Source organism: Geospiza fortis, unplaced genomic scaffold (genome assembly GCF_000277835.1).
Source record: "Geospiza fortis unplaced genomic scaffold, GeoFor_1.0 scaffold94, whole genome shotgun sequence".
NCBI classification, from domain to species: Eukaryota; Metazoa; Chordata; class Aves; order Passeriformes; family Thraupidae; genus Geospiza; species Geospiza fortis.
In genome coordinates this window covers 1,027,681-1,054,723 of record NW_005054394.1, presented here as the reverse complement: position 1 = coordinate 1,054,723, position 27,043 = coordinate 1,027,681, and the positions used below count along the sequence as shown (strand labels likewise).

General features: G+C 44.9%; 1 protein-coding gene across 1 annotated transcript in view; it reads left to right on the top strand.

Moving 5' to 3' along the window:
- The first annotated feature begins 8,958 nt into the window (after window positions 1-8,958).
- The window catches only part of ST3GAL1 (ST3 beta-galactoside alpha-2,3-sialyltransferase 1), a 25,559-nt gene continuing 7,474 nt past the window's right edge, over window positions 8,959-27,043 (top strand). Inside the window, exons 1-3 of the mRNA XM_031060884.1 lie at window positions 8,959-9,168; window positions 18,829-19,025; window positions 22,725-22,904. Coding sequence (XP_030916744.1) covers window positions 9,106-9,168; window positions 18,829-19,025; window positions 22,725-22,904 — 440 coding nt within the window. The 5' untranslated portion in view covers window positions 8,959-9,105. The remainder of the gene's footprint in view (window positions 9,169-18,828; window positions 19,026-22,724; window positions 22,905-27,043) is intronic.

Here is a 27,043-nt window from a genome sequence, read left to right as displayed (position 1 = left end):
TCATTGTCCTACCTTTGGACTCTTGGCATGCAGTCCAAAAAAATCCCATCCCAACCCACGGTGAATATTGGCCACAGAAAAGTTCTCATCCAGCAGGTTAAACCTATGTGTCTGTCCAGCATTGCAAACTACAGGATAAGGAAGGAAAGGAATATTTTTTAAAAACTTATAACAATATATTTGCTATTTAAAACATCAATGTGTCTGTGGGAGAGGGGATTTGGAATACATAAAAGAAAATGAAGTAGCCCCAGGGAAGCAGAGGTGCCATTTTCTGATTAATGGAGTGTGTGCAAAGAGGTAGGGCTCCTCCAAAATCACTATCTAGCAAGAACAGGGGCTGTGGAAGACATTCTGACCAGCAGCTCATTTTTCCACTATTGTTTTTCAACACATCCCTGGTTGACCTGGCAGACTCCAACCTCTTGGCCATAAATGCCACTGTTCACACAACTTGGCTGGACAGTTCTGTCATTCCAATGCTCCTATTTTGTCCTGAAAATACTTGAACAGAGGATTGAGCCAGAGGAATGGACCATAAACAGGTCAGCAGTAGAGCTGCATGTTAGGTTTGAATTCATCAACAAATTCAGGCCTTTCCCTGGCCTGTCCCAGTTTATCTCATGGTTGTTTCCTGGTATGAGGATAAGGCTGAGTGTTCCCTTGGCACGGCAATGACCTGGAAAACTTAAGACCAAGCTCCCACTGGCAAGCTGTGGTGCATTACCAGTGTGCTTTTCTTCAGTGAACCTGGCATGATACCAAGCCTGGCTGCAGTAACAAAAGGCCATTATATCAACAGTGACTTACTCACATTATGGTTCCCCGTGGAAATAAATTGATCAGGAGTTTATCTCCATGGTCCCAGACATTCATGTGTTTCTGAGTGATAAGTGATAGCCAGGAGAATGCCATCCTTGCAGAGCTGGTGCCACCAGTGGAGGAAGCTGGGCTCTTCCCACCCTTTCCCTTCACCACAAACTCTCCTTTCACCTTCTCCCTCAAGGCTAGAAGTCAGGAGATGATGGTGGGGGACATAATGTTTATCAAATAGGAGGAATTTATTGGGATCATAGAATGGATTATCAGCATTTTTTATTCTTAGAGTCGCAGATTCACAGAATCATAGAATTGGAGTTTGGGCTGGAAAGGACCCTTTAAGATAATCTAGTTCAATGGGGCCCCTCTGCCATGGGCAGGGACATCTTCAACCAGATAATTTTGTTCAGAGTCCCATCCGACCTGGTCTCCAACGCTTTCAGGGATGGGCATCTGGCACCCTTCTGGGAAACCTGTTCCAGTGTTCCACCACTCTCACTGTAAAAAAATTCTACCTTGTATCTGGTATAAATCTTCCATCTTTTATTGATTTTGCCTTATCTTGTCACTTCAGGCTCTACTAAAGAATCTCTCCCTACCTTTCTTAAGGCCCCTTTAAGCACTGGGAAACTGCTCTGAGGTTTCCCCAGAGGCTTCTCTTTTCCAGGCTGAGCAAACCCAGATGTCTCAGCCTGTTCTTCATAGGAGAGGTCCTTCTCCTCAGATCTGCTCTCAATCTTTTCATCCTGTGTTGATACCTGGGGTTGCCCTTGTTGAACCTCATGAAGGAGATTTTGGAGCCAAATAATCTTTTGTGGCATTTGCAGTCCCATTCAAAACAAAATTTCCTACTTGGCCTGAAGTCATGAGTACACAGTGTAGCCCATGGAGGACAGCACAGTTAGTCCTGGGTATTAACAGTGTGATTTCTCCAGCCTTTGCAGGAGTGAACTCTTGGAATGCAAGGGAGGAGGATGTGGTGGATGAAGAAATGTCTTCACCATGGTGGGAGGTGGCAGGGATTTCAGACAGTTCTCCACACCCAAGGATAAGAGCAGACTCGTGATCTTTTCAAGCCAGATCCTCCAGCTCTTTCTTCAAACACTGTGAGGGAGTTTTCAATTCCAGACCACTCAGCAACAAGCCTGATAAAGTCTGCCAAGATAAATACTTATTTTGAGGCAGCAGAATGAAAATTCCCCACCCAAGTTTCTTTTGGTCTCATACATACCTAGCACAAAGAGGTGCTTGCTTACCCTGACCTCACAGACCTGTTGTGCATGTAGGTAGGATGGGCTGTGTCAGAGTACCAACTCTGAGTACCAACCAAAGGAGATTTCCTTTGGACCTGGCCAGCCCCAGCCTGCTGCCAAACTGCCCACTGATAAGGCACAAGTGGGTAATGATTTTTTGTCAGATCACTGGCACCTAAAATGCTGTTCAGGTTATGCTCCATAAACTATCTCCAGTTTTTCTTCTATTCACTGTGATGGATGAAACTCTGCCCAATAGCTGGCTTCACACTCAAGAAGCACAGAGGAGCTGCTGCATTCAAATTTTTCTGAAGCCACTTTTTCTCATGGCTTAAATGCTCCTGAATGCTTTTGTTTTCCAGGCAGTGTTGATACCATTAGTTTGAGGTGCTTGGAGTGGACATTTTAATAAATCTGAGAGCAATATACCAACTATCTTTCCTGATTTCAATGCTGCCATGCCATTTGACAGTGGCAATCAAACAGATTTATGCCTCTCAGCATGGTCAGTGATGGGGCAGAAGAGTTACAGATCATTTTCTCCCTGATTAAATGGCAGGTGAGACTTGGGTCTGCCTTTCTGTCTGTGGGCACACAGGACAGCAGCACACATGCCATCTCTGTGGGGATGTAATGAGGGACAGGAGAAAAGAGCCAGTGAGCTCTGGGAGACAAAACACAATCTGATTTTAATTAATCATAGAATGGTTTGTGTTGGGGGGGACTTTAGAGATTATCTGTTTTCACCCCCCCTCTGTTGTGGGCAGGGACATCTTCCACTAGACCAGGCTGCTCAGGACCCCAGTCAGACTGGCCTTGGACACTTCCAGGGATGAGGAATTATATGGAATCCATAATGTGATGGAGTGAGGGATGGATGGATGTGGATGGAAGGGAAAGGGAAAGGAAAGGGAAAGGGAAAGGGAAAGGGAAAGGAAGGAAGATGTTGCACCTTGTGCTTTTCCAAAATTGTGTCACGTGGTGGCTTTTGGTGCCCCATAGGGGCAGGGCTCAGCTTTGCCTGCCAGAGCATGGAACAGGCTGAAGTGGCAGAGGCTGTGCTGGGGCACAGGCAGCACCCCTTCATGTCTCCATGAGGCTTCGGAGCTTGGTGGGACTGACCTGCTGGAGCTGAGGACATGGAGCAGAGGTCTGACCTGTGCTCAGCTCTGACTGCCTGCCAGGCTATCCGGTAATTCACATTCTGTCTCACAGAGCAAGAGCTCAGAGGTCTCTGGTGAGGTGTCAGACCAAGGAAATGTTCCTTTCTAAATGTCAGCCAGCTCTGGTCAGGGGAGGCAGGCAGTGATGAGCCTGGGCAAGGCAGACAAGCCTGGTTTGGAGCGAAACAGTTCCCTCCATTGTTTCCCTCCAGGCCTTAGCACAGACTTGGGGTGTGAATTTATGTGTGTTTTTCCAGCTTTTTGTTGTCCTAGAACGAGATTTTTCATGGCTGCTCTGGGCCCTTGTGGGTTCAGTAAGGCAAGATTTAACCTCCCAGGCCAGGGCTTTGAGACCAAGGGTTGCTGAAGTAGTTGCTCACAAGAAGTGTGGACAGGAAAAAAGTCCTGAAATGGCAGGAAGGATGCTTAGGGACATACTGTCGGTGTTGTCAAATTTATAACATTATAGCTGTCAGTGACTTTGCTGAGAAACTACTTAATCTCTGTAGGTTTTACAGGGCAGGAATCTGAGCTGTGTTTCTGAAAATGTGCACTTGCAGTTCTGCTGCTGAGGCCTTTCTAGCACAGCACATCCTCTTGAAGCCAAAATTGCAGCAAGTCTTGAACTTACTCCTCCAAGGGTAGAGTTTCCAGCTGTAAAATACTGTGGGATGTCCAGAGGTTGTGTGATGGCCACCATCAGTCATGAGAGAGCTGCAGCAGGTCACACTGTCCTTTCCCTTACAGGGCAGGTGGATATGTGAGGTTTGACTCTAAAGGATTTTGGGACCTTTGAGCAGTTCAAGCCCTGCATGGAGCTCTGGCAATGTCTCTGTGCTGGGATGCTGCTGTTCCCTGCTGCTGCCTTTGTGCTCTTCTGCCTGACACAGTGGCTGGAAAGTGCTGGCAACTTCAAACTAGAGAGTGCATTTCACACCAGGGTCTTACTGTGAGTTACAGACCAGAAAAGCTGGATCCTGAACCACCAGCATCTAACACAGGCTGACAAAGATCTCACCATGGTGCTGGTACAAAGCACTTCTTTGCTAGGAAAGTGGGCATCAAAAAAGGGCCAAAGACCAATGTACTGGGACATTTACAGTGTGGGGGGATGAGTAGTAGTAGTATGGTGATTTTTTTTCTCAATTTTTTTCATTATTATTTTCTTCATGCATTTTGTCTAAGGCCCACCCATTAAAAGAAATACAAAAAAAAAACAACCATTACACAATGGTTATTATTAACCATTAACATTAATATTGTGTGGCTGACCACACAGATGTTGTGTAATACCCAAATGCCCTTCCCCTGCACCCCATGAGCTGTTCTATGCCCAAGGCAGCAGCATAAATCAGTCCCAAAGGCAGAGTTGACTCACCTGGGTGAGTTTCATGCCTGAGGCTGAGGCTGTGCAGGGCCAGCCCTGGGAGGGATGCAGGCAGGGTGTCCTTTCTTTGATTCTTGTTTCAGGTTCCCACCTGCCCTTGTGCCCCCAGGCACCTTTGGGCTGGTGCAGTTGATGCTCCTGGGATGGGCCTGGGAGCAGCTCAGCAGGGCATTATTTAGGTTCCCCTTTTCTTCCTGTGCTCCTTTGTGGGTGTGCAGATGAGCTTTTGTTTAAGAACCTGACAAGTGGAGTGAGAATACATTCCATTTGTAGGTGGATTTGTAAAAAGAAAATATTTCCTTAGGGTGTTAAGAATTGCTTTGTATTAGTCCATTGAACCGATGGGTTTTTTTCTTTGTATCACAATTGATTGATCCTGGTATTTTTTACAACAGAAGATTAAGCTCGACACTCACAACCATTTAATCACCCTGGACCCAATTCTACACTCAGGACAGAGTTTGGAGGAACCTGTCTCTTCTTCTGAACCTGCCTCTCTGCTCTTCCTGGGCCATGACCCTTTGCATTTTCCCTGCCCTGCCCATCACTGGATATTATCAGCATGAATAAACTGCCCTGGGGTGCACAGAGGTGCCTCACATGGGGACAATGATGTGGTTAAAGGAGGAGGGAGTAGGCAAAGGTAGCAGGCAAAATCCAGCCCAGAAATAAAACCTTAAGCACCCAATCACTTAAGGTAGCTTAACCTGCCGCGTGCCTGGGCTGAGCTGGATCTCTGAGCACAGGCACAGCTGCAGGCAGGCAGTGCTGAGCTCTTTTATCTCTCAGGGAACTGTAGCTGGGAGAGGGCTGGGCACTAAATCTCCCTACCTTGAGTCCCCAGAAATTGTTTCTGGGTCTGAGGCCAAAATAGCCTGTTCAGAGATGTGCTAATGCTGAGGTCGTGCCAGGGATGGTGATAAGGACTGTGGCTGGTGTCATGCTACTTGAGATGGCTTAATTTAACTATCACAAGTAGTATCCAGAAGTGAAACATTCCCAGCAGCTGGGGTTGGCATCCCTGCATGGTTTCCCACACCAGTCCCTGACCTTCCACTTCCCACTACCTTGGTGAATCCTTTGCAATTATTTATGCATCTTGTGTGAGCAGAGGGAGGGAGACAGACACAGGGCTAGGCTGAGATGTGGTACAAGATGTTGTGAAGAATAAAAGTAATGATATCTGGGTTGGATCTTCTGGGTGTTTTAAGAAAGAAAAAGAAACCAGCTCCAAGTGATACTGAACTCAAAAAAAAAGTTTTACATTAATTTCAGTTATCATTTTCTTCAGGCCCTAAATCAAATATATAGTCCCTGGAGCCTTTCTGTCAGCATATATATATACATTTATATATATATATGTGTGTGTGTGTGTGTGTGTAGTGTGTATATATTTTTATATATTTTCTATCATAAGTATCTATAGGAAGCATGGACATTCAGAGGAAAGAGGAAACTGTAAGTAGTAAGAATTAAAATAGAGTATCCAGTGTTCATATCCACGAGGAAAAAGGGCCTTTGGAACTCTGGTTTCTTACCTTCCCATCATATGCTAAAAACCACAGGATGATTAGGAATTTGAAGACATTGTAACCCATTGTGTAAACACTGGTTTGGGTTTCTTCCTCCTGGAGTTGTAAATTTAACCTTAGCTGAGTTACAATAAATAAATAAATAAACCTGGCAAAATGGGTGCTTGTTTTGGAGGTCAGGACTGTTTTATCAACTCTACTCCATTTTACAGCCTTTTCCAAGAAAGGCTGGATAATCCCTCTCCCTTCTCCTGTCCAAAGCCCAGAGCAGAGCAGGAGCTGTGTTTGCAGACGCTGCCTTGGCCCAGCGCTGACAGCAGTGGGGGGCTGACCCGCCAGTGTTACAGCTCTTGAATTATCCACTCCATAAATGGAAAATCAATTTGCTTCTGGGATTGGGCATGTTTTCGGGGTTGTTAGAGGCTGTGTTTTTGTTTAGACTCACAACCACATCCAGGCTGGAAAGCAAATGTGTTTGGAGCTGTTCTGCAGCACAGAAAGGAGCTGGCGTGGATGGGGCTGGGCACTGGGGCTGTTCTCTGAGCTCCCTTTCTCACTCTCCAAGGCACAGTGGCAGCATCCCCATCACATCCCTGAAGTTTCAGGGATTCCTGAATTTTAGCTGGGAATACTTCAGAAGATTTCTGGTTAGTATAAAAACTTCCCTCTGCAACATTAAAGTGAATGCAGGATGGCTCCCTGATGTACTGGTGCAAGGAGCCCAAGCAGATGGGGTTAATACAGCCCTTTGTTATCCTGCCTGACCCACTTGTCAGCCCTTGAGCTCCTACAAATGCACGTGGAGGGGCCAGACTTAAAATAAATCTCGAGGCATTTGGCAAACAGCAGCTAATTGAAGGGCACACGCTGCCCATCATGTGCTGGGGAGGAGAAGCCTGGGGCAAAGGCTTAAAAACGAGGTCTGAGGTTCCTGTTCTCAGAACTGGCTGTGTGGGACTCTGTAAATATTTACACAGCACCTCTAAAATCCAAGCTGTTTCCAAGGTGGTGAAGTGGTTTGGCCTGGGGCAGCTCCTGGCAGATGCCAGGAGAGGAGCCACAGGAAAGCTGGGGATGCTGCAGCTGCGCTTCCCTCCTGTCTGGATAAACAGCACATTTGGGTGAGGCAGTGAGGGGGGGTCCTGCCTCAATGCCACGCACAGAAATGGGTTAAAATAGTGAGGTTTCATGGTAACAGTTGCAGTTCTGCTGGCTCTTTGCTGGGCTGAAGCCTGCAGCTGAGCAGTGAATGAGGCTTCTCTCCCTGGGCTTTCATTTGTTCATAAGTTGCACATATTCTGACATGGTTGCTTCTCTGAATTTTTTTTTTTCCTACCCTTCTTAAAAAAAAACAAAACAACAAAACAAAGAGTGTTATTTAAGCAATGGCACTTTTGGGACTTTTTGTAAACATCTGAAGTTTTATAAACAAACGTGTTTTTCTTCCCACAAAACAATGCATTCCCAATGCAACAATGCTGTCCCACAATGGCATTCCCACAAAACACTGTGGGATGAAGGGATTCATTTTATGACTTTTGAAAACTTGTTTAAATCACTGCTGCCAGGAGGGGAAGGGGGAGCAGCTCTGGGCCCCTCTGTACCTCCAAAGCAGCTTGGTGCCTCTTTGCCTAGGCTGGGGTCAAGCTGCTACCAGCTACCTTTCCTGGACAGAAAAAAGAGCAATTTTCCATGTGAAACAAAGGCCATTTATACTTTGATTTCCCCTGTTTGTCCCAGGACATATGAGCTGTTTTTTCTTGGCTTTCTCTAATCTCAAATCCAATCCCAGTAGTTAAGAAATTAAACTGGCTGGGGAAAGAAAGAGAACTGATTCTTCTTCCTCCCCATCCTGCTCCTCCTCCTTTGCTGGGTGCTTCTGCTCAGCTGCTCTGAGTTTTGAATACTTTGCTGCCTATCTTGTGGCTATCAAGGTCAGCCTGAAGGAGGAAGGGGACTTGTTGTCATTCAAATAGCTACAAACTGAAACACAAATAAGGCCAGAGCAGAGCCAGAAGGGTGATTAATACAAAGAGACTCTGTCCACTGGTCGATGCTCTGCCCTTTCCAAAATTTCACCCTCACACTCCTCAGTGTGCAAATACCAGAGCAGAGCTTGAAACCAGGGCTGCGGTTTCAAGGGCTCTGACCTGATCAGAAGTTCTGGGATGGGGAGGGAAAAGCAGAGAGATTAGGTTGGGAGGAATGAAAAAAAAAATCTGACCATTTTCCTTTCTTTTTTTGTCTGTGTGTCCCTAGGTTACAAACTTCTCTCCATGGCTTAAATGGACATTGGAGCATGGCCCTCTGATGGAATGTACAACCCCAGATGATCTGATCCTTCAAGAACTAAATTCCAAGAAAAAGAATACAATCCTTTCTACAATTTGCTTGTTTTAATGTATGGCTTGCTCTCACACACAAAACCTGAGTTTTAATTTCTGTATGCAGAAAGACAAGGGTCTGCCTTCAGTAAACCCTCACCAGGAGAGGTTTAGCCACAGGACACAGAGAGGTGGAAGGAACTTGGAAGCACTGTGAGAAGGTGAAAGGAAATACCCAGCTTGTCCTTTTTTAAGCCGATCTGGGGAAGATGAAGCTTCTCCCTTATGGCTGGAAGTAGTGGAGTCAGTCAGTTCAGCCTGGGGCTGGGGTGGTGACTGGCAGGGACCTGCTGCAGCTTTTCCTGTTTGCCTTAAGTGGGACCCTGTGCTGCTCTCAGCCAGTGCTGGGGGTGGAACCCCAGGGGCAAAGATGGTTGTGGTGAGGAGGAGGAATGTGAAAGTGTTCACCTTCGTACCTCCACCACCTGGGACCCCCGACATCTCGTGGTGCAGTTCTCAGAGCACGTCCAGAAGCTCTTCAAGTACCCCAGGAGACCCTGCAGCTGCCACACGTGCATTTCAGAGCTGGGACGTTCCCTCTGGTTCGACCAGAGATTTAACTCAACTATGCAACCTTTCCTGACCTCACACAATGCCTTGATCCCAGAAGACAGCTACAGGTGGTGGCTGGTAAGTGGGGATGTGGGTACAGGCCAGGCTTTGGGTGGCAGTGGTGGTGTCAGGCTTCCAGAGGTGCCAGGCACATAGAAAGAGATGTTTTCTGCCCAAGGCATTTGCTGTCTCAGCTGACAAGGCAGAGGTGGAAGGAGTCGGTGTTTGTGCTGCTGTCTAGCTCGGAGGGGCTTGGAGTGCACATTCACTTGCTCCAAGCAGAGAAGTCCCTGACAGAGTTATGTGGTAGATCCAGAATTTGCAAATGTCAGCCCTGTCATTTTCTCCCTTCTCTTTCAAAGACTAGACTTTGTAACCCCTCTATTTCTGCTTCACATGGGCTTTTTGCCATTCACCAAGGTGGATAATCAAACTAATTGTGAAGTGTGTGATTCCCCCAGGGGTTCTCCCTACCATAAGATATGTAAATAATTAGCAGGATTAAATGGGAAATTATTTATTCCATGCCTATGAGAACATTCTCTGTTGTGGCTGATGGTGTAAAACTGGTCCAGAAAGCTCATGGGTGGCTGTGGGTCACTGGGAAGGAGTAGCCCCAGGTAGATCCTTGAGCAGGGTGGTCCAGCTACCCCTTGAAGCCTGATCCAAGAATCATGAAAGCAAGTGGATGCCTTGTTCATAAAGCACAGAAGGGAAAAAGATACATACTGTTGTTTTGCTTAACAAAAGCCCCTTTTATTTTCTCTTGAAACAAGACATCAGTTGTTTGATTTATTCCTGGCTGTGCTGCTGAGGTGCTAAAGTGCAGGTTCTGCTGCAGCAACCCCAGTGAAATCACAGTTTCTTTGCACTTGTTTTCCCTCTCTTCTGGAAAAATAGTCCCTTGTGCCTTTCTTTAAACCCACAACAGCCTGCAACTTGGTGTCCTGCAGCAAGCACAACCCTTGTTGTGGAATTCTGGGCTTTCAGGCCCCCTCTGGCATCCTGAGGGGGCCTCTCCAGCAGGCACCCACTATTGCAGTGGGGGTATTTGGGTTTTAGGGGGGATGTGGGAATGAGACTGTATCAGATTTATCACTTCTCACTCCACTGGCTGTTGCATTTAGTGTTGAAAAATAAATCCCACTGAACTCTGCCACCTTTAATTGTTGTGTAAATGATATCATTGCTTTATGATGAGGCCCTCCTTTTTACAATGAGTCTCAAGTACTCCGGGTGCTGTATCTTTTCACCTGTCCCTTGGCCATGACTTTGATTTCCCATTGATTGTGATTTTTCTTGCAGCTTCTAGACACTTTTCTTTCTGGTCCCCATGTTTACTGTCTGGGCTTTGCTGGGGCATTGAGCAGGGAAGGTGGCAAGCTCAGGTCCTTGTCCTTGTCCTTGCCCTGCCTTGAGGTTTCACCAGGGAGCTGGGCTGATCTGACCACTGGCAATTTTCAAAAGAGTGGACACAGCCCAGATTGAGCTCAGTAATGAGAGGATGAGGTTACTCATGGACACCATGAGCAAAGCCACTCTGCATTCTGCACTCAGAACTCACTGATTTAAGCATGAGGTTTGACTGCATTCTCTCTTAGGAAAAAAATTAAAAAGTTTGGGACTCAGTACAGAAGTCTGAATATGTAATGCTCCTTCTTGTAGTGAAACAGGGGAAAAAAAAGAAGCAGTGCTTCCCCAACTCACAGAATCAGTTAGGTTGGAAAAGACCTCTGAGATCATCGAGTCCAACCTGTGACTGACCACCACCTTGTCAACCAGACCAGAGTATCAAGTGCCACATCCAGTCTTTCCTTAAACACCCCAGGGATGGTAACTCCACCTCCTCCCTGGGCAGCCCATCCAATGTCTAATCACTCCTCCTGTGAGGAAATTCCTTCAAATGTCCAACTTAAACTTTCCAGCTATAGTTTTAGACTGTGTCCTCTCAACCTGTTGCCAATTCCATGGAAGAAGAGACTGACCCCCACCTGGCCACAACCTCCTTTCAGGTGATTCTAGAGGGTGACAAGGTCACTCCTGAGCTTCCTTTTCTCCAGGCTGAGCACCCCAGCTCCCTCAGCCTCAGTCACCTCACAGGACTTGTGCTCCAGACCCTTCACCACCTTTGTTGCCTTTCCTGGACTTGCTCCAGCACCTCAATGTCCTTCTTGGAGTGGCTCAGAACCGGACACAGCACTCCATGTGTGCCCTCACCAGTGTGTTCAACCAGTTCAGCTCAACCTGAAACAGATTCTTTCAGAGGAGGTTTGTTTCTTTTTCAGCAGAATGAAAAAAGCAGATTTTCAGAACAGCCAAAAGTCTCCCCTCCCCATCCTGAACAAAAGCTGTTCATTAATTTTCAGGGCTGTCTCACCATCTTCTAGTGTTTTCATTCTTTTATTATTCAGATCATGTTCAAAGGGAATACACCACTTCAGAATACAAAATCAAAGCAATTTTTTTCAGATGGTAAAAATAAATCTTCTAAGATTCCTAGACTTTTTCAATCTTCAACCTGGATGTGTGAAATATTTTGATGTCCCACATAACTGCATTGTCTATTGGAAGTTTTTACTCACTGAAAATCTTTGCCCTAATGTGTAGTAGATGAAGAAAGTGCCCTGACTCCTCTGAAAGATGGTTTTGGGTAAACCCCAGGCATGATGTGGCCTCACCTCCTCATTGCAGCTGGTTCCTTATGTGCATGTTGCTTTGGGTAAGCTTTTCCAAGACAGTGTCATTTCTTCAGTAAATAATTCCCAGGTGCATCCTGAGGGCAACTCCCTTTTCACTGTTCATTTTTAGGCTCATCTTCAAAGCAATTCTGAGATTTTGGCCAGTCTTTAAGAAAACATTGCTCATGGCCATGCTTCACTCTTGTGTGCTCTGCCAGCTTAGTAATTTGTGACTTTTTGCTATATTTGTACATAAAAAGGAGGTATGAGGAAACCGGAGATTGCTCCAACTTCTTTTTGGGGTGGGAGGGGGATGACTGTGTGTTCACTCTCAGGAGCTGATTTCAGACCATAGGGTGGTTTTGTTGAGCTGTAATTTTGTTGAGCTGAGGCTCTGAGATGCACTGGAGCTCTTCGTTGCATGGCTTTGACTTCCCTCCCATGGGGAGACCCGTGTGATGTGCCACCCTAAAAGCAGGCACAGCCCTTGCCTGTCCACCAGACTCAGCCTGCCCTCCCTCCCCCTTAACCCTGTGCTGTAGATGTGAATGAGTGTTGCTCATCCCAATAGTCCTGCAGCATTAGGATCCCTCCAGTACTAGGACAGTGAGGAGGATTTCAGAGTTAATTACCAGTATTGGAGACAAAGGGACATTTGGGACCAAAGAATGGGGTGGTTTCCCTTGCTTACAGCCCTTCCCATGGCTGCCAGGCTGCTTCATGGATTATTTGGAGAATATATAGTTTGAACACTTTCAGCCTGGTAAGATGTGACCTTTAGAAGGAAATATTCCTGCTTGCTCTGAATAAAAGTGTTTGTGTATACTGGATTTGGTGCTTCCCCTGTGCAGGTGGGAAGGAGCAGGGGGAAGGAGGTCAGTGCCACCATCCCTGCAGTGGCTCATCCTGCTGCATGGGGCAGGGCTGCTCCAGAGAAGGCCCCTGAAAATGTTCCTGGCTTTCCTTTGTTCATGGAAACAAGGGGGATGTTGTCAGAATTGTTCTCTGCTTCTCATTTGCTTAAATATACGCAGCTGATAAGCTGTCCCTTCATTATCAGGTAGCAAACAAGGGCCCAAATTCTCCCACGTACACCCCTGCAGCTGCTCTGTTCTTTTTGTGACTTGAAGTTGGATTGGAATCCTCTACTCTCAGGGAGGATCTAGGCATTAATAACACTTCAGGCTGTGAACATTTTGTTAGAAATTCCTTCCTCCCTCCCTCCCTCCCTTTTCTCCCTCTCACCCTTCCTGCCTCCCACATCCTCCCTCTCTCTTTCTCCTCTGCCTTCTCTCATCTGATGCTCAGGCACTGTGAGAGTGTTTTTGCAAGGTGGCACCTGGTGTTACGTGGTACATTCCTTTCTGTTTATGTTTTCTTTCTCACCTCCCTGAGCTGGTTCACCTGCAAGCTTTTCATTGTTTTACCATGACACAAATGTTGTGGATATTCTCACTAAATTTCTCATTAAATTTCACTAAATGTTCTCACTAAATCTCCTAACCCATATATAAGGAAACATGGCAAGAATTGCATGCTGTGACAAAGCACAGCATTTATTTATAGTTTTTTTGTTTTGTTCTAAGGGCTGGATACATTGTTCTTAGTGGTCAAAAAGTGTGAAAAATAGATCAGAACCTGCTGTTCTAAGCCCAAATGTTGAGGTTGATGGATTGAAGTTGTGATAAGTAAATTTAGGCTCAGAGTTTCCTGGCAATCTTCTCTGTAGCGCATTGTTCATAAACTATCATGTTGTAAGAACTTTTATCTCAAGTCTTAAAATGTTTGAGGATTTTGCATTTTCTTTGGAAGAAAGCTCAGATCTTGGGGCCATGTTATTAGTGTATCAAAAAGAAAATATTAGTTTAAACTCATTGTGTTTGTAGGAAAAATGTAACATATGGCTTAAAAATTTGCTTTCAGTGGGTGAACAAAGGGGCATCCCCACCCAACACGTGCTGGGGAAGTTGGGGCAGCTGCACTGATTTTTAAGGCAGCAGCAGAGCTGCTTGGCACCTGAGTCATGCATTTTGAATGCTCTCTGAGGAAAACATGTACCAAATACTTTGATCACCAGAAGTTTCCTTTGCATCTGGGATGCTGTCTGTGACACTTGGAAAGCAATACAGAGGGCTCAGCACTTTGAAGGTAGCATGCAGCTACCAGATCACTGCAGAAGGGGGTACCAAATCCCAAATCCAGGCCAGGCTCCAGGCTCTGGTCCCAGTCCCACCCAGCCCCACCTGTAGCTGAGCTGCTTGGTTGTAAGTGTGACATTTAGACCAGCTTTGGACATACGGGAAGAACCTGACCCTGGGCCACCTCTCAGCCTCAGTGGCAGCCCCCACATAAGTCCAGCTGGGCTGGAGCTGCTCCTCCTGTGGTGAGGACAGATGGATGTGGAGGTGGTCCAAGCTCACAGGTCTCTCTCAGCACAAGGGTCAGAATAGTGTAGGGGTGACCCATACCAACCACAGAAGTCAGAAATTGTACAACTCAGCATATTATTGTGTGATATTTGCAGAATATATGCATGTATATATTTGAGAATGTAAATTTTTTGACTACACAGATCAATAAACAAAGCCCAAACTCTTGACAGTTCCTCTATTCTTCCCCTTCAACTCTTAGATGCATAGTAATTGAAGGACATTAAATATAACAAGAAAAAAGCCATATTTTCCAGACCAAAGAGGTATTTTTTTAAAATTGATGGTTTCCTTTTGGGCTCTCCTTGAGTCTGTAGAACAGAGATTACCTGGATTTGCCCACCTGACTCTTGCTAGGATTAATCTTGTAGATGGAAAGTGTTGTGCATGAGTATTAATGCCTCCAAACTGCAGCAGTGAGGCAATTAGTAGCTGGGCAAAAGAGATTCTTATGGGGCTTTATTTGCTCTTTATCTTTGAAAAACAGTTAAAAAAAATTAGAAAAGCCACAAAGCCCATTATTGCTACCCCAGCTTGCCCCAGGCTGCCTCACCAGTGCTGCCACAGCCACAGCTGTACCTGTCTGTCCACCATGAGGGTTCTGCCTTGCACCATCGTCTGTCTGCATCTACATCACACCCATGATTGCAGGCTGATCTATTCCACCTGCCAGTAATTTGGGGTTTTGAAGCTGTGCTTAATAAACTGCCAGACTTGGCTGTGGGTGCAGGATGCACACCAGGAGAGCTTTCCTTGGAGGTTCTCCTGACTCCTTTGAGGCCCCAAGATAAGAAGGAAGTGGATGGAGCAAGTCCAGAGCAGGCCAGGAAGATACCTGGAAAACCTTTCTTGTAAAGGCAGACTGAGAGAATTGGAGTTGTTGAATCTGACAAAGAGAAGGCTCTGGGGAAACTTTATTGCCAGCTTTCAGTGTCTAAAGATACTGAGAGGAGATATTGAAAGGATAAAGATATTGAAAGGAGAGCTGGACAGGGACTTTTCACAAGGGCATGTAGTGATAGGACAAGAGGGAATGGCTTTAACCTGGGAGAGGACAGGTTTAAGATTAGCTATTAGGAATAAATTCTTTCCTTTGAGGATGGTGAGGCACTGGCACAGGTTGCCCAAAGAAGTGGATGCCCCATCCCTGGTGGTTTGTGGTTTTCAAGGCCAGGTTGGATGGGGCTTGGAGCAACCTGGTCTGGTGGGACCTGTTCCTGCTCATGGTACAGGTATTGGAATGAGTTTATCTCCAAGGCCTCTTCCAACACAAACCATTCTGTGATCCATGACTGTAGCTGTGTCCTCACCACTCACAGCCATTAGCTCTGGGCAGCCTTGGCTGAATTCACACTCTCCCTTTGCACCCCCTTAGCCAAGTTTTGGGTATTGCTGCTTGGTAGTGCTGTCAGTGTGCTGGTCTTGGAGAGCCCAGTGAAATCTCCTGAGAAGTTTAAAAGCAGCAAATCCCTTGTCATCCTCAGTGGGAGAGTGCACAGTGATGAGGAGGGAACAACAGGATCTTCCTTGGAGAGCCATTCATGGATGAATAAAGGGAGTGCATGAACTTTGTTTTTGGTTTTTGGTTCTTTTTTTTTTTTTTTGCTTGCTTTTTTAAAATGAGAAGATGTAAAACCGGCTAGTTCACTTCTGTGTGTGAAATGGGGAGTTTCTAAGGCTGGGAAATGATTAAGGAAAATTCTCAATATGAACTCCCAAATACAGTTTATAACGACCTAAGGTGGTGGAGAGTTGACTCTCAAGTGACACACAAATATCTTATGGAGGGAAGCTGGACTGTGGAGTGATATTTTATATGGGACACAAGATGGGTTAAAGATGCTTTGTGATCTTGGACAAAAAGTCGAACTGCTTCTTTAGACACACATATTACTTGCACAGACTTCTGAGAAAAGCAGCCACTTCACTCAGGACACAGGGGTCAAGTATTTCAGTGTAGTTAAGGCTACCTGTAGCAGCTATAACCATGCACATATCCCTGTCACACATCTACAGCACCTGAAGGGAGAATGCTGTCCTAGCAAAGCCACATGGCACTGCTGTGGCTCTGCCTTGCATGACATGAACAGACTTTCACTCTGTGCTTTTGTTGATTTCCTTTTGGGAAAGGCCAAACTGGTGGGAGCTTGATAAGGAAGAGAAAAAAAGAAAAAAAAAGAAAAGACAACAATACTTAAAAAAAAAGAACAAAAATTGGGTGTGGAAAAATAAACTATAATCAGCTTGTAATTGTAATGCTATTAGTGTGGTCTTTTTTCAATAAGCCAAGCAAACATTGTGCAATAAGGAACTGGCTGCATGTACATTTATAAGCTGAATATGCCTTGGAGTTAATCAGCTTTTTTGCTTCCTCTTCTCTGTTCTGCTGAAATGTCAAAGAGTAACCAGTGTTGATAGAAGATTAGGCCTGAAACGTGTATTTCAAACAGATAATCATTGGGAAATAAAACAGAGCACTTGAAATGAGGTAAGGACAGATGTCTCATTGTATGGATGCTCAGCACACACTGCAATAAGGTCATCACTGTATTTGAGGTCACTGAGAGAATTTCTAGCATTAGTAATGGTCTTTCCCATCGAAGTTGTGTACAACAGAGGGATTGTAGGACAATGGTGTCCTGCTTTCAGGTGTTGGTTCCCATGTTTCAGCTTGGGGTGCAGTAGCATTAATCTGGACAGAAGCATAAAAGAATGGTGGATGCCTGAGCTGTGTAAATGGAGGTGCCTATCCAGGATGTTTCTTACTATCTTAATGTAGCAAAAATGCATCACTACTCCAGGTCTTTCCTTTTTCTGATGCTGCCAGTCTGGACAAAAGAAAATGTAACTTAAAAAGGGCACTCAGGTACTTGGAATTTTCTGAAAATTGCCTTCCTGTTATTGAATTTTCTCAGGCTAAATCAGTTCAAGAATAAGGTTTTGGTGGGTTTCCCTTTCGTTTCTTAAAGACATTTAAGAGTCAGCTCATCTTTACAGAGAAAGAGAGTATAGATGCTATATGCGAATGTGTTCAAATTACTCAAAATAAGTTCCTTTTTCAAAAAAGATTGTATTTTACTACATTATACACCTGTACTAGACTCTGTGACGTCTATGAAGTCTCAAATTATTTTGAGGACTACAAATTTTCTATCATTGTTTTTCTCATTCAAAGTAAGATGAGGTTAGATTCTATTCATAAAGAACACACAGGAGTTTAGATATGTGGCCATATGTTTGTTGGATCACACACAAATTTAGAACATGACCTTTTTTATTTATATAATTGAGCCTTGCACTGAGTAGTGACATACACAGTCATAATTACAGTGCTTGTCTGGTCATCCTAATTACTTTGCATCCTAATCACCTTGTGCAGTCCACATACAAGTATATAGATTAGGAAGGATTAGTGGGAAGGTTAAGTCTGTGTATTTCTTTGTCTTCTTTCTTTCAAGTTCTCAATGTCATCTTCCTGCTCTGGGCTCTGGAGACCTGTTGTTTGTTTCAGTGCAAATAAGGTCCTGCAAAAAACACAGAATTTAAACAAAAATTACAGTGCTGCACCTGTTTGTATCTGTGTGAGAGAGGGAGAGAGCAGGACAAATTAACTGTTCCTGGTGCAGTCAAGGGAAACAGATTGGAAACTAAAGCCAGGTTAGCCCAGGCTGTTCCTGAAGTCATGGGAAAAGGTGCTTCTCTTCTCTCCCTCCCTGTCTTTCCATGCCCTGGGCTGGCAGAGCAAGACAGAGCCTTTTTGGCTTTGTGCTGGAGCTGCTCTCCTTTTGTGAGCTTGGAAGCATGTGGCACCACAAGGGTGAGCAATGCTGTGTGTGAACATGCCAGCACTGCCAACCTCTTCAGTAAATCTCAGAGAGCTGAGCCCCAGAAGGGGAATGTCTGACCATCACCTGCCCTGCACCTTGCCTGTGCTTTCCTAATCCAGCCATTGTTTCCACCATGCACCACAGAGCTGCTACAGAACAGTTCCCCTCCATGGCAACAGACACAATGACCAAATCCGGGTGGTTTTCTTCATCCTGGAGGTTTTTTTAGATGATTATACATCTCCAGCCCTCAGGGCTAGCTCTAGTAGAGTTTCTTATTTGCATGAGCAGCTGGTTCCTCCACAGTTCACTTCACATCTCCCTCTCCCACTTCTGGCATATGCCAAAATTTGTGGCAGGGATATCGGCCACTTCTGTCTTCCATCAGCTCCCCTGAGGCTTTTCTGTCATTTATAGGAGAGTTAAAAGAAATCTTACACATATCTTAACAGAAAATACCTGACCCAGAGTGGGTTTAGGCTTACAGAACACCAGAGGAACATTTATTCTGCCAAGGCCAGCCCCAGGGAAAATACTTGATCTGTTCTGTCATGGCTAGATAGAGGAAGTGTGGGAATCTGATGAGGAGGAGGAGGAGAAAAAGGAAGCCAAGTTTGAAAAGTTAAGGAGTTTTTCACTTGATTTTTCTCACACTTTGGCTCCCAACACGAAGCCTTGTACTGCAGAAGGCAGTATCTGTGGGTAGCTGCAGGATTGCTCTTTGAGGAGACGTTTCAAAGCCATCCCTAGCTCACGGAAAAGCTGCCTGTGTTGGTAACCTGGAGTGCTTTTTCTCCCTAACAGAAGCTGCAGGGAGAGAAAGCTCCAAAGAGCTTGAATGACACTCTGGCAGAGCTGTTTGGGGTGATCCCTGGGGACGGGGACCCTCTGCAGGAGCATGGCTCTGACTCCTGCCGGCGCTGCGCCGTCGTGGGCAACTCGGGCAACCTGCGGCAGTCCCAGTACGGCCACGACATCGACTCCCACGACTTCGTGCTCAGGTGAGAGGAAACACTCAGCCACAGCTGCCTTTGCTGGCTAAAATTCACTGGTAATAGGGGGAACAAGTGAGTAAACAAGGTTTCAGGGTCTGTCTAGTGAAACCTAGTACTTAAGTCTAAGTTTCAGGGGCATCAACTATGTATGTTGGAGATACCACCTCGTGTTTTAGCTTGGATGAAAAAACATTAATAGATATTGATGGTGTAGCTTGTTCTGCACAGTCCATAATTGCCTGTGTTAAAAAATATAGGAGACAAAAAGATTTGCACTTATGAGTAAGAGTTCAAGTATTTCTGCAGCCAGTGCTCACAAGTAAGTGATCTTTTAGACATTTAGCTGACTGTATTAGATTTGACTTTCTTGCACTAGTTCATTCTTAAGCAGTGGTAGGATGGGGAAGCCAAAGACACTTTTCAGTGGACAGGAGTCACCTATTTGGCTGCAGGTAATTCATAAAGGCTGGCATTTTTTCTCCCTTTTGAGGCAGCAAGTTTGGCTATTTTGTTCCACTGAAAGGCAAGCAGGAGCTAGGTAAGCAGAGCTTATCAGCCTGAGGGCAGCCAAAATACCTGGACTAAGTTCATCTCTAACGTGTCATCTGCAATTGGGATATACTCCAATTACAAGGCCAGCTCATGTGATGGTGTTCACAGGGGTTCTTAGATGAGGGAAGAGACGAGAATGTTGACTCTATGTTTCAGAAGGCTTGATTTATTATTTTATGACATACATTGCATTAAAACTATACTAAAAGAATAGAAGAAAAAGTTTCATCAGAAGGCTAGCTAAGAATAGAAACGAATGAATAACAAAGGTTTGTGGCTCAGACAGAGAGCTGAGCTAGCTGGGCTGCGATTGGCCATTAATTACAAACATCTAACATGAGCCAATCACAGATCCACCTGTTGCATTCCACAGCAGCGGATAACCATTGTTTACATTTTGTTCTTGAAGCCTTTCAGCTTCTCAAGAAGAACAAATCCTAACAGAAGGATTTTTTATAAAAGTTGTCTGCGACAAGCTCACCCAAATTTTTTCACTTGAAACAAACTCAGGATGATTTTTTTCTTTCGCACCACAGCTGCCAGCACAGTACAATTTGGAGAGCAGTAAAGGGCAGGAAGGGAGGGATTGCTCTTGAAATGACACATGTGGGATTATTCTCTCAAAGCAACAAGAGCCTTAGTAGGAAGCTGTGCCCTGAAGTCAAGAACAAATCAACAAAAGGTCAACACTGTTTGAACTCTTAAGCCACCTTGGCTTCTGATGTGGCTTGAGCATGGCGGAGTCTTCAGATGACACCTACATCTTCACAAATCATATCAGGAGTTGCTTCCTTCAGTTGCATGTCTTGCTCCCTGCTAAAAGTACCTCCCCAAAGGCAGAGGCACCAGCCTGGTCTTCAGATCCATGAAGGGAAAGGGAGAGCCCTCTACATTATTCCTACAGGTTGTAAATGTGGGACAGCTGCAAATATGGGAAGCTATGGTGCTTAACTCTGTGTCCTTCCATATGGAGACAGCCCCATTCCTGTGTGGACTTTCTTATATTGCCTGTCTTACATTTCCAGACCCCGGCAGAAAAGACCTTGCTGGACACAAAAGCTGGTAGTGATAACTAAACAGTAACACACCCAGGTGCATGTTTCTGCTCCAAGGCCTTGCTCATCCCATAGCCAGCCATCCCTGGCAAGGGCAAAACTCTGGGTGACTTAGTGAACCTTGCAGTCTCAGATTTATATATCAGCAATCTTAAGCCAGATCTGAAAGGACTACACAAGGTTTTAGGATTCGCTGAGGGAATTTGTGCAGAGAAGGTGATCCCTCTATGCATCAAACACAAAATCTCTGACCTGAAGTTCACTTCCACATACTTTGGCAATACAGCCAAGTGCAGGAGAGAGCCAAGAAGTCTAAGGGGGCACCTTTCCTTCCAAATAGCCCACTTTTATTTGTATAACTATCTGCTTTCCAACAGAAGGAATTTCCAACAGAAGGTATTTCCTTCCAACAGAAGGACCTGCTTGGTCCTTCCTGATGAGCCTGGTTCTGTTTTTTGCTGTATGGCACTGACAGCCCCACCATGGTGGCAGGAAAGGTGCATGGACCCAAGGGCAGGCTGTAAGATAACCAACATGTCACCCTTGCTTTTGTCTTGATGGAAAGAAGGAAAGATCCATATTTGATACCTTTGACTGACTAATCTCAAGGCAAAACACAGAAAGTCCTGTGCTTTTCCAGTGTTCTTACACAGTATGGTGTGGGTCTCTGGCAGGGAAGGCAGTAGAAGGGAGCTCAGTAACAAATCCACGAGCTGGCAGGATATTCTAACTACACTAATAACTCCCTTGAAGGGAGTTAGAAGAAACTTAAGTAATTCACCTGGGGGAGAGCTGCAATAACACAGCCTGGCATAGACTTGATAAACAGATTTTGCCTCTCCTGTTATCATTAACCAGGGCAGCATGTTGTCTGGCAATGTATGATGCTCCTCATTACCTCGTCAGCTACATCCTTCCTTGTCCTCCCTGTGCTTCTGCCAGGAGCTGAGATAATGTTTTTGCAGGAAAAAAAAAGACAAAACATTTTGCTCAGAGACAACTGAGGGGTTTCTCCATGGTTGTGCACAGCACTATGAATTCATGCAAGTTGCTTCAGGGATCTCTAATGTGCACTGTGCTGCACCACAGAAATATGCAAATCTCTGCCACTGAGGAGCTGAAGCATCAGGGAGAGAATTGCTGATGTGTTCCCAGATTGACTTTCAGAAGTGAACACAGGCATAGAGGCATTTCTGCAGTCCTGAGTTCAGAAATCCCCTCTCTGTTCCCTGTATGGGCCACTCATTTAAGAGTTGGACTCAATGATCCTTGTGGATCCCTTCCAACTCAGAAAATCCCTTGATTCTGGGAATCTGTGATACATCCAGCATAAGGTAGGGTAGCCCTGTTTGGCCAACACATCTTAACTGAGCCCTGGAGGCTCTGGGCAGATTTCCATGCACTGACCCCAGGGTTACCTAAAGCACCCCATGTGTGTGCAGAGTGACCCTGAGTATCTGTTGGATTTGGAGTACATACTGCGAAGTAAAAGTAAGGTTTGAGTAAATGAAGGGTCAGCAGCAGGTCCTGTATCTGTCACTGTCTCTATGTCTATTTGGCACTGACTTTTGTGCCTTTTTTTGGGAGAACCATAATGAGTATTTGCTGCTTCTCATCACACATAGCATAGTCTATTACCTTTACCCTAGACATACAAATACACCTGGATGAATAAGGGGGAAATGGAACTGCAAGAAGTCAAGCTGATCTACTTCAGGGCAGTGTTTTTCTCACCAGCTAGAGGATGCAGCTTTAGGATGAAGTGAGATGTGTCCTCATGGACTCACCACTCTTTTGATGACTGTAAAGGGAACATAGGGATGTGCTCAGAGATACACTTGGTACACTCCTGTTCAGTCCAAGGAATTCCACACTAAAGCTGAGCTTTCATTTACTGTTCAGTCACATGGGTTATGATCATTCCAGCTTGCCTGAGGACCCCTACACCTCTCAGGGCTGTCTGAAGACCCTGCATATAGCACTCCTTTTAGCCATGGGAGCATATTTCTGACCTCAAACAAATGACTTGGTGAAAACTCACATATACTTGTGCTTACCTAATTCCTCTTCTGTCTCAATTGTTATTTTTGGGCTGCAGAATGAACCGTGCCCCCACTGCTGGCTATGAATCAGATGTTGGGAGCAAGACCACTCACCACTTTGTTTATCCTGAGAGCTACAGAGAGCTGGCAGCAAATGTGAGCATGATCCTGATCCCGTTCAAAACCCTGGATCTGCGCTGGGTGGTCACTGCTCTCACCACAGGCACCATCAACTTGTGAGTAAGGGCAGGCGCAAGGGGTGGGAGCTCCGTATTTCGTGTTGCTGTAGGAGATTGTAGCCTATGTGGGGCAAATCCCTGCTTCTGGTAAGGCCTAGGGGTGCTTTACAGACCCTCACAATTCAGAGTTCAGCCCTAAACACTTGGTTTCTAGGAAAAGCTTAATGTTATGGTGCAATTGTTGGGGCAAGGATTGAGATCCAGTCCTTTACGTCCCCAGTGGTCTCAGAGAAATGAAAAGGGGAGTTTTTGCTGGTGGAGGTGACCAGTTTGGTGAGAAGGCTTGTGAGCTTTGGTGTTCAGTGCCTCATTTTGGGCTTTTCTGCTTATCCTTCCTCCTCTCTGGTTCCTTGGAGTCAGTTCACTTGCAGAAGAGGATGAGGAGGCAGAGAGGGCTGTACAGGCTGCTCACCTGAGGCAGGGAGCAGATGCAGACTGCAGTACTTGGTGCCCCATCAGAGGATGAGCTCCCCTGGACAGGCTGGTCAGGAATTTGGTCTGTCTTTCCTGGTGGAATGTGACTGTGAACTGTGCAGAGGAAACAATGTTTTATGTGTCACCTGCATGTCTTAGCCTTAAATTCAGGAGTTCTACTTGGCCATAATGTGGCACTCTGGAATTTATTCTCCAGTTCTTTCCTGAGTGCTGTCAGAAGTAAAGGTTGTCTCCTGCTAGATTTATGGCAGCACCAGAATTAGAAATGTGATCAAAATGCATGTTTCTTCTGGAAGCCTGCTAGCAGATTCTTTTCCTCCCTCTAAGCTGGCTTTTCCTAATCCAGAGAATGAAATACGTGACATTTGTGCTGTGTGTGAGGTTATCTGCTGGATGTGAAACCACAGCCCTGCGGGGTTGCTTGGTGACACTCTGCTACACACAGGCAGCAAGAACAGATCAGATTGCTTTACTCCAGAGGGAAATAGTTCAAGACATTTAAACTTTTTTCCCAATTTCAAAGTCTCAGAATATTTAAACTTGGGAAAGTGTGTCTTGGGCTTGCTGACTGGGCATAAGACCCACTTCACAATTTTAAGACTCTTTGATGGAAAAACAAATGAAGATTTATTTCTTCTCTTCATTTCCTTTTCTCTCTTTGTAGATACATTTTAGATGGTGTGGGTCTCTGGCAGGGAAGGCAGTAAAAGGGAGCTCAGTAACAAATTTTCATTTATTATTAAGATTCCCTTAACTTGTAAAAAATCTGTGTTAGCTTCCTTTTACCTTTTTTATCACCAGCATTTAATACATACAATCATAAACTGGCTTGAAAAAAATCCACCTTCAAGACACACTCATAACTTGGAAAAATCAGTACACTTAGAAAAGTATACCCCTCACTACAAGTCACTGGGGTGCTGATGCCTGTCCAGAGAGGGGTCATGGAACTGGGGAAGGGTCTGCAGGACCCTTGATGAGGAGCAGCTGAGGGAGCTGGGGGTGCTCAGCTTGGACAAAAGGATGCTCAGGGGGGTCCTTACCATTCTCTACAGCTCCCTGACAGGAGCTGTAGCCAGGTGGGGGTCGGTCTCTTCTCTCAGGTAACAAGAGACAGGAAAAGAGAAAATGCCTCAAGTTTCACCAGAGGAGGTTTAGATTGAATATCAAAACCAATTTCTTCACCAGAAGAGTTGTCCAGCACTGGAGCATGGGAGTGGTGGTGTCACCATCCCTGAAAGGATTTAAAACACGTATAGGTGTGCCTCTTAGGGACATGGTTTAGTGATGACTTGGCACTGGTGGGTTAACTTCTGTACTCAATGATCTTAGAGGTCTTTCCAACCTAAATGATTCTATTGTTCTATAATTTACATGGGCATATGTTTTTCGGGCAGGTCCACTGCCTGTCCCTGCCCCAGGAGAAAGCTCTTGGTGCTTCTGAGCTCTGAGCCCTGCACTGATTTCAAGTGAGCCCTTAGCCTGTTAGGGAGATATAACTGACCACAATGCAGTCACAGCACATGAAAGGGAAAACACCTTTGCTCAATAAATTACAGGATATATTATATATTTATAATTAGATTGTATACATGGGCTTGGTAAGCATCTGGTATAAATTAGTGTGCAATTATTTAACCACATGAAAGAAACACCACTATTTTAAGATGTTTGCCATAGTCAGAACAGAGAAATTGCATAATTAATAAGCTGGAATAATAAAAGCAGAAAATCATAAGCATACAAATCATAGCAATGTACATAGCATAATTTTAGCCTTGTAGCATTAACCTACGAGCCTGCATTAAACACACAGTGTCAGATAATGGGTATAAGGAAATTGTTGAGTGCACATTTTTAAAGGGGAGAAAGCATGAAATAAAAATAAAACACATTTGAAAGTCAGTATTTTAGAAAGGAGGAAGTACTTATCTCCTTACCCTGGTCTGCTTGGGCATTGTTCCACGTGCACAGCCTGCACAGTGTCAGCTGAGTTTAGGCTAACAAGAACCCAAGTGTACTCATAGCTAAAAAAGATAAGCATCCTCTATTGGTTAGACTTTTACACAGTCTTTAATTTTTTGTATTTCAGCCAAATGAAAGAATTTCCTATAACTCAAAACCTGTGAGTTAAATATATTCTTCTCTTAGTATTACCATAATTCTTGCAATTTTTTATGATTCAAAACAAAAGCCAAACTTCAGAATGCCTTAATATTAACTTCAATTGACAGCTGAGTGATTCCCCAGACATTCTCAGTCCCATTTGACTGATGTATTTCCATCTAAAAACATCTCTCTAAGACTAAGCATTGTTCCAGAAAAGACTAAGAAATGCCTTTTCAGGGATGGGAAACTTTCAGGCTCTCAGGAACCATATATTTACCCTGGCTGCCTTCACTTGCAAGTCTTTTAGGAATCTGTGTGGTGAAAAAACTCCACTTTGCTTGCAAGAACAGTTACTGTATTCCTCAAAAGTTACTGTATTCCTCAAAATGTTACACATCTTGGGTCAAGGGTTCAGTAAATGTTTTCTACAATTAAATTAATGTTTTGTACAGGGTCAGTGACAGATTCCACTGGAGCCCTGCAAGGTGGCTCATGGAAGATGTTTCCCAGGTGATGTTTCACTGCCTGCAGCCACCTTCATGGCAGGTGTCACTGTCCCACTCCTGTTGGTACCTCCTGGGTCACTCATTCCCTGGCTGCCCTGCAGCCCAGGGTTTACATGAGCATCAGAGCAGAGGTCTTAATCAGTGTGCCAATATTTTCTGTGTCATTTTATGAAATTCTGCAGTCACGTGACAGCAGGACTTGGGTATTCTGAAACAATGAAGTAGCCCTTGGTTAAAATGACTAATATGTCACCTGCAAGAGCTCCAGCAGTCTCCTGGTTAGATCAGAGATGTCCACAAGTACTGTCATGAACACTGCATACTCATCTCTTTGGTCTCCTACTGTATCTATCCATGACATACAACCCTCTTGTTTCTTCCACATCATCTTTTTAGAAAAGTTTAACTGTTTATTTATATGATATTAAGGAGATTCTGCCAGCAAAGAAGCCATTTTTGTCTTCATGAGCAAGCACAAAAAGGGCATGGGATCACCAAGACTGTGTTTACTGGTTTGCTGATCAAGGCCAGGCATGGGCTGCAACTGCAAGGGAATATTTGCTGAGTCCAGACTGAGAAGTCTGCATGAGTGTCCCTTTCCCCACCAGCATCACCTCCTAAGAGCATTGGAACCACCCTCTCCTCTCTCACTGCCTCCAGCCCAGAGCACAGAAGAACATTGCCTGGTCATCGCTGGTTTGGGGAGATTAGACTAAGTTTTAAAAGTGGTGATGTTCCCTGGTTCAAAGACAATAAAACCTTGATGACAGGAACCTTGTCACCAAAAACCAAGTGAAAACATTGAGACTGAACTAATGGAAAGTGATTTGGTGATTTACCACAACCCATCTAACAAATGTGCAGGAGGATATGTTTTGGGATATACTGCAATTACAGGGCCAGCTCACCCGAATTTTTTCACTTGAAACAAACTCAGGATAGTTTTTTTCTTACAGCACTCGTGATGAGCTGTGCAATGCCAGCACACACTGTGCATGAGATATGGAGAATAAAAGTTTTTTTCATTTTCAAGATGTGACTCATGATTTCAACCCAGTCATAAGGTGAAACTTGGAAGTTTTATGC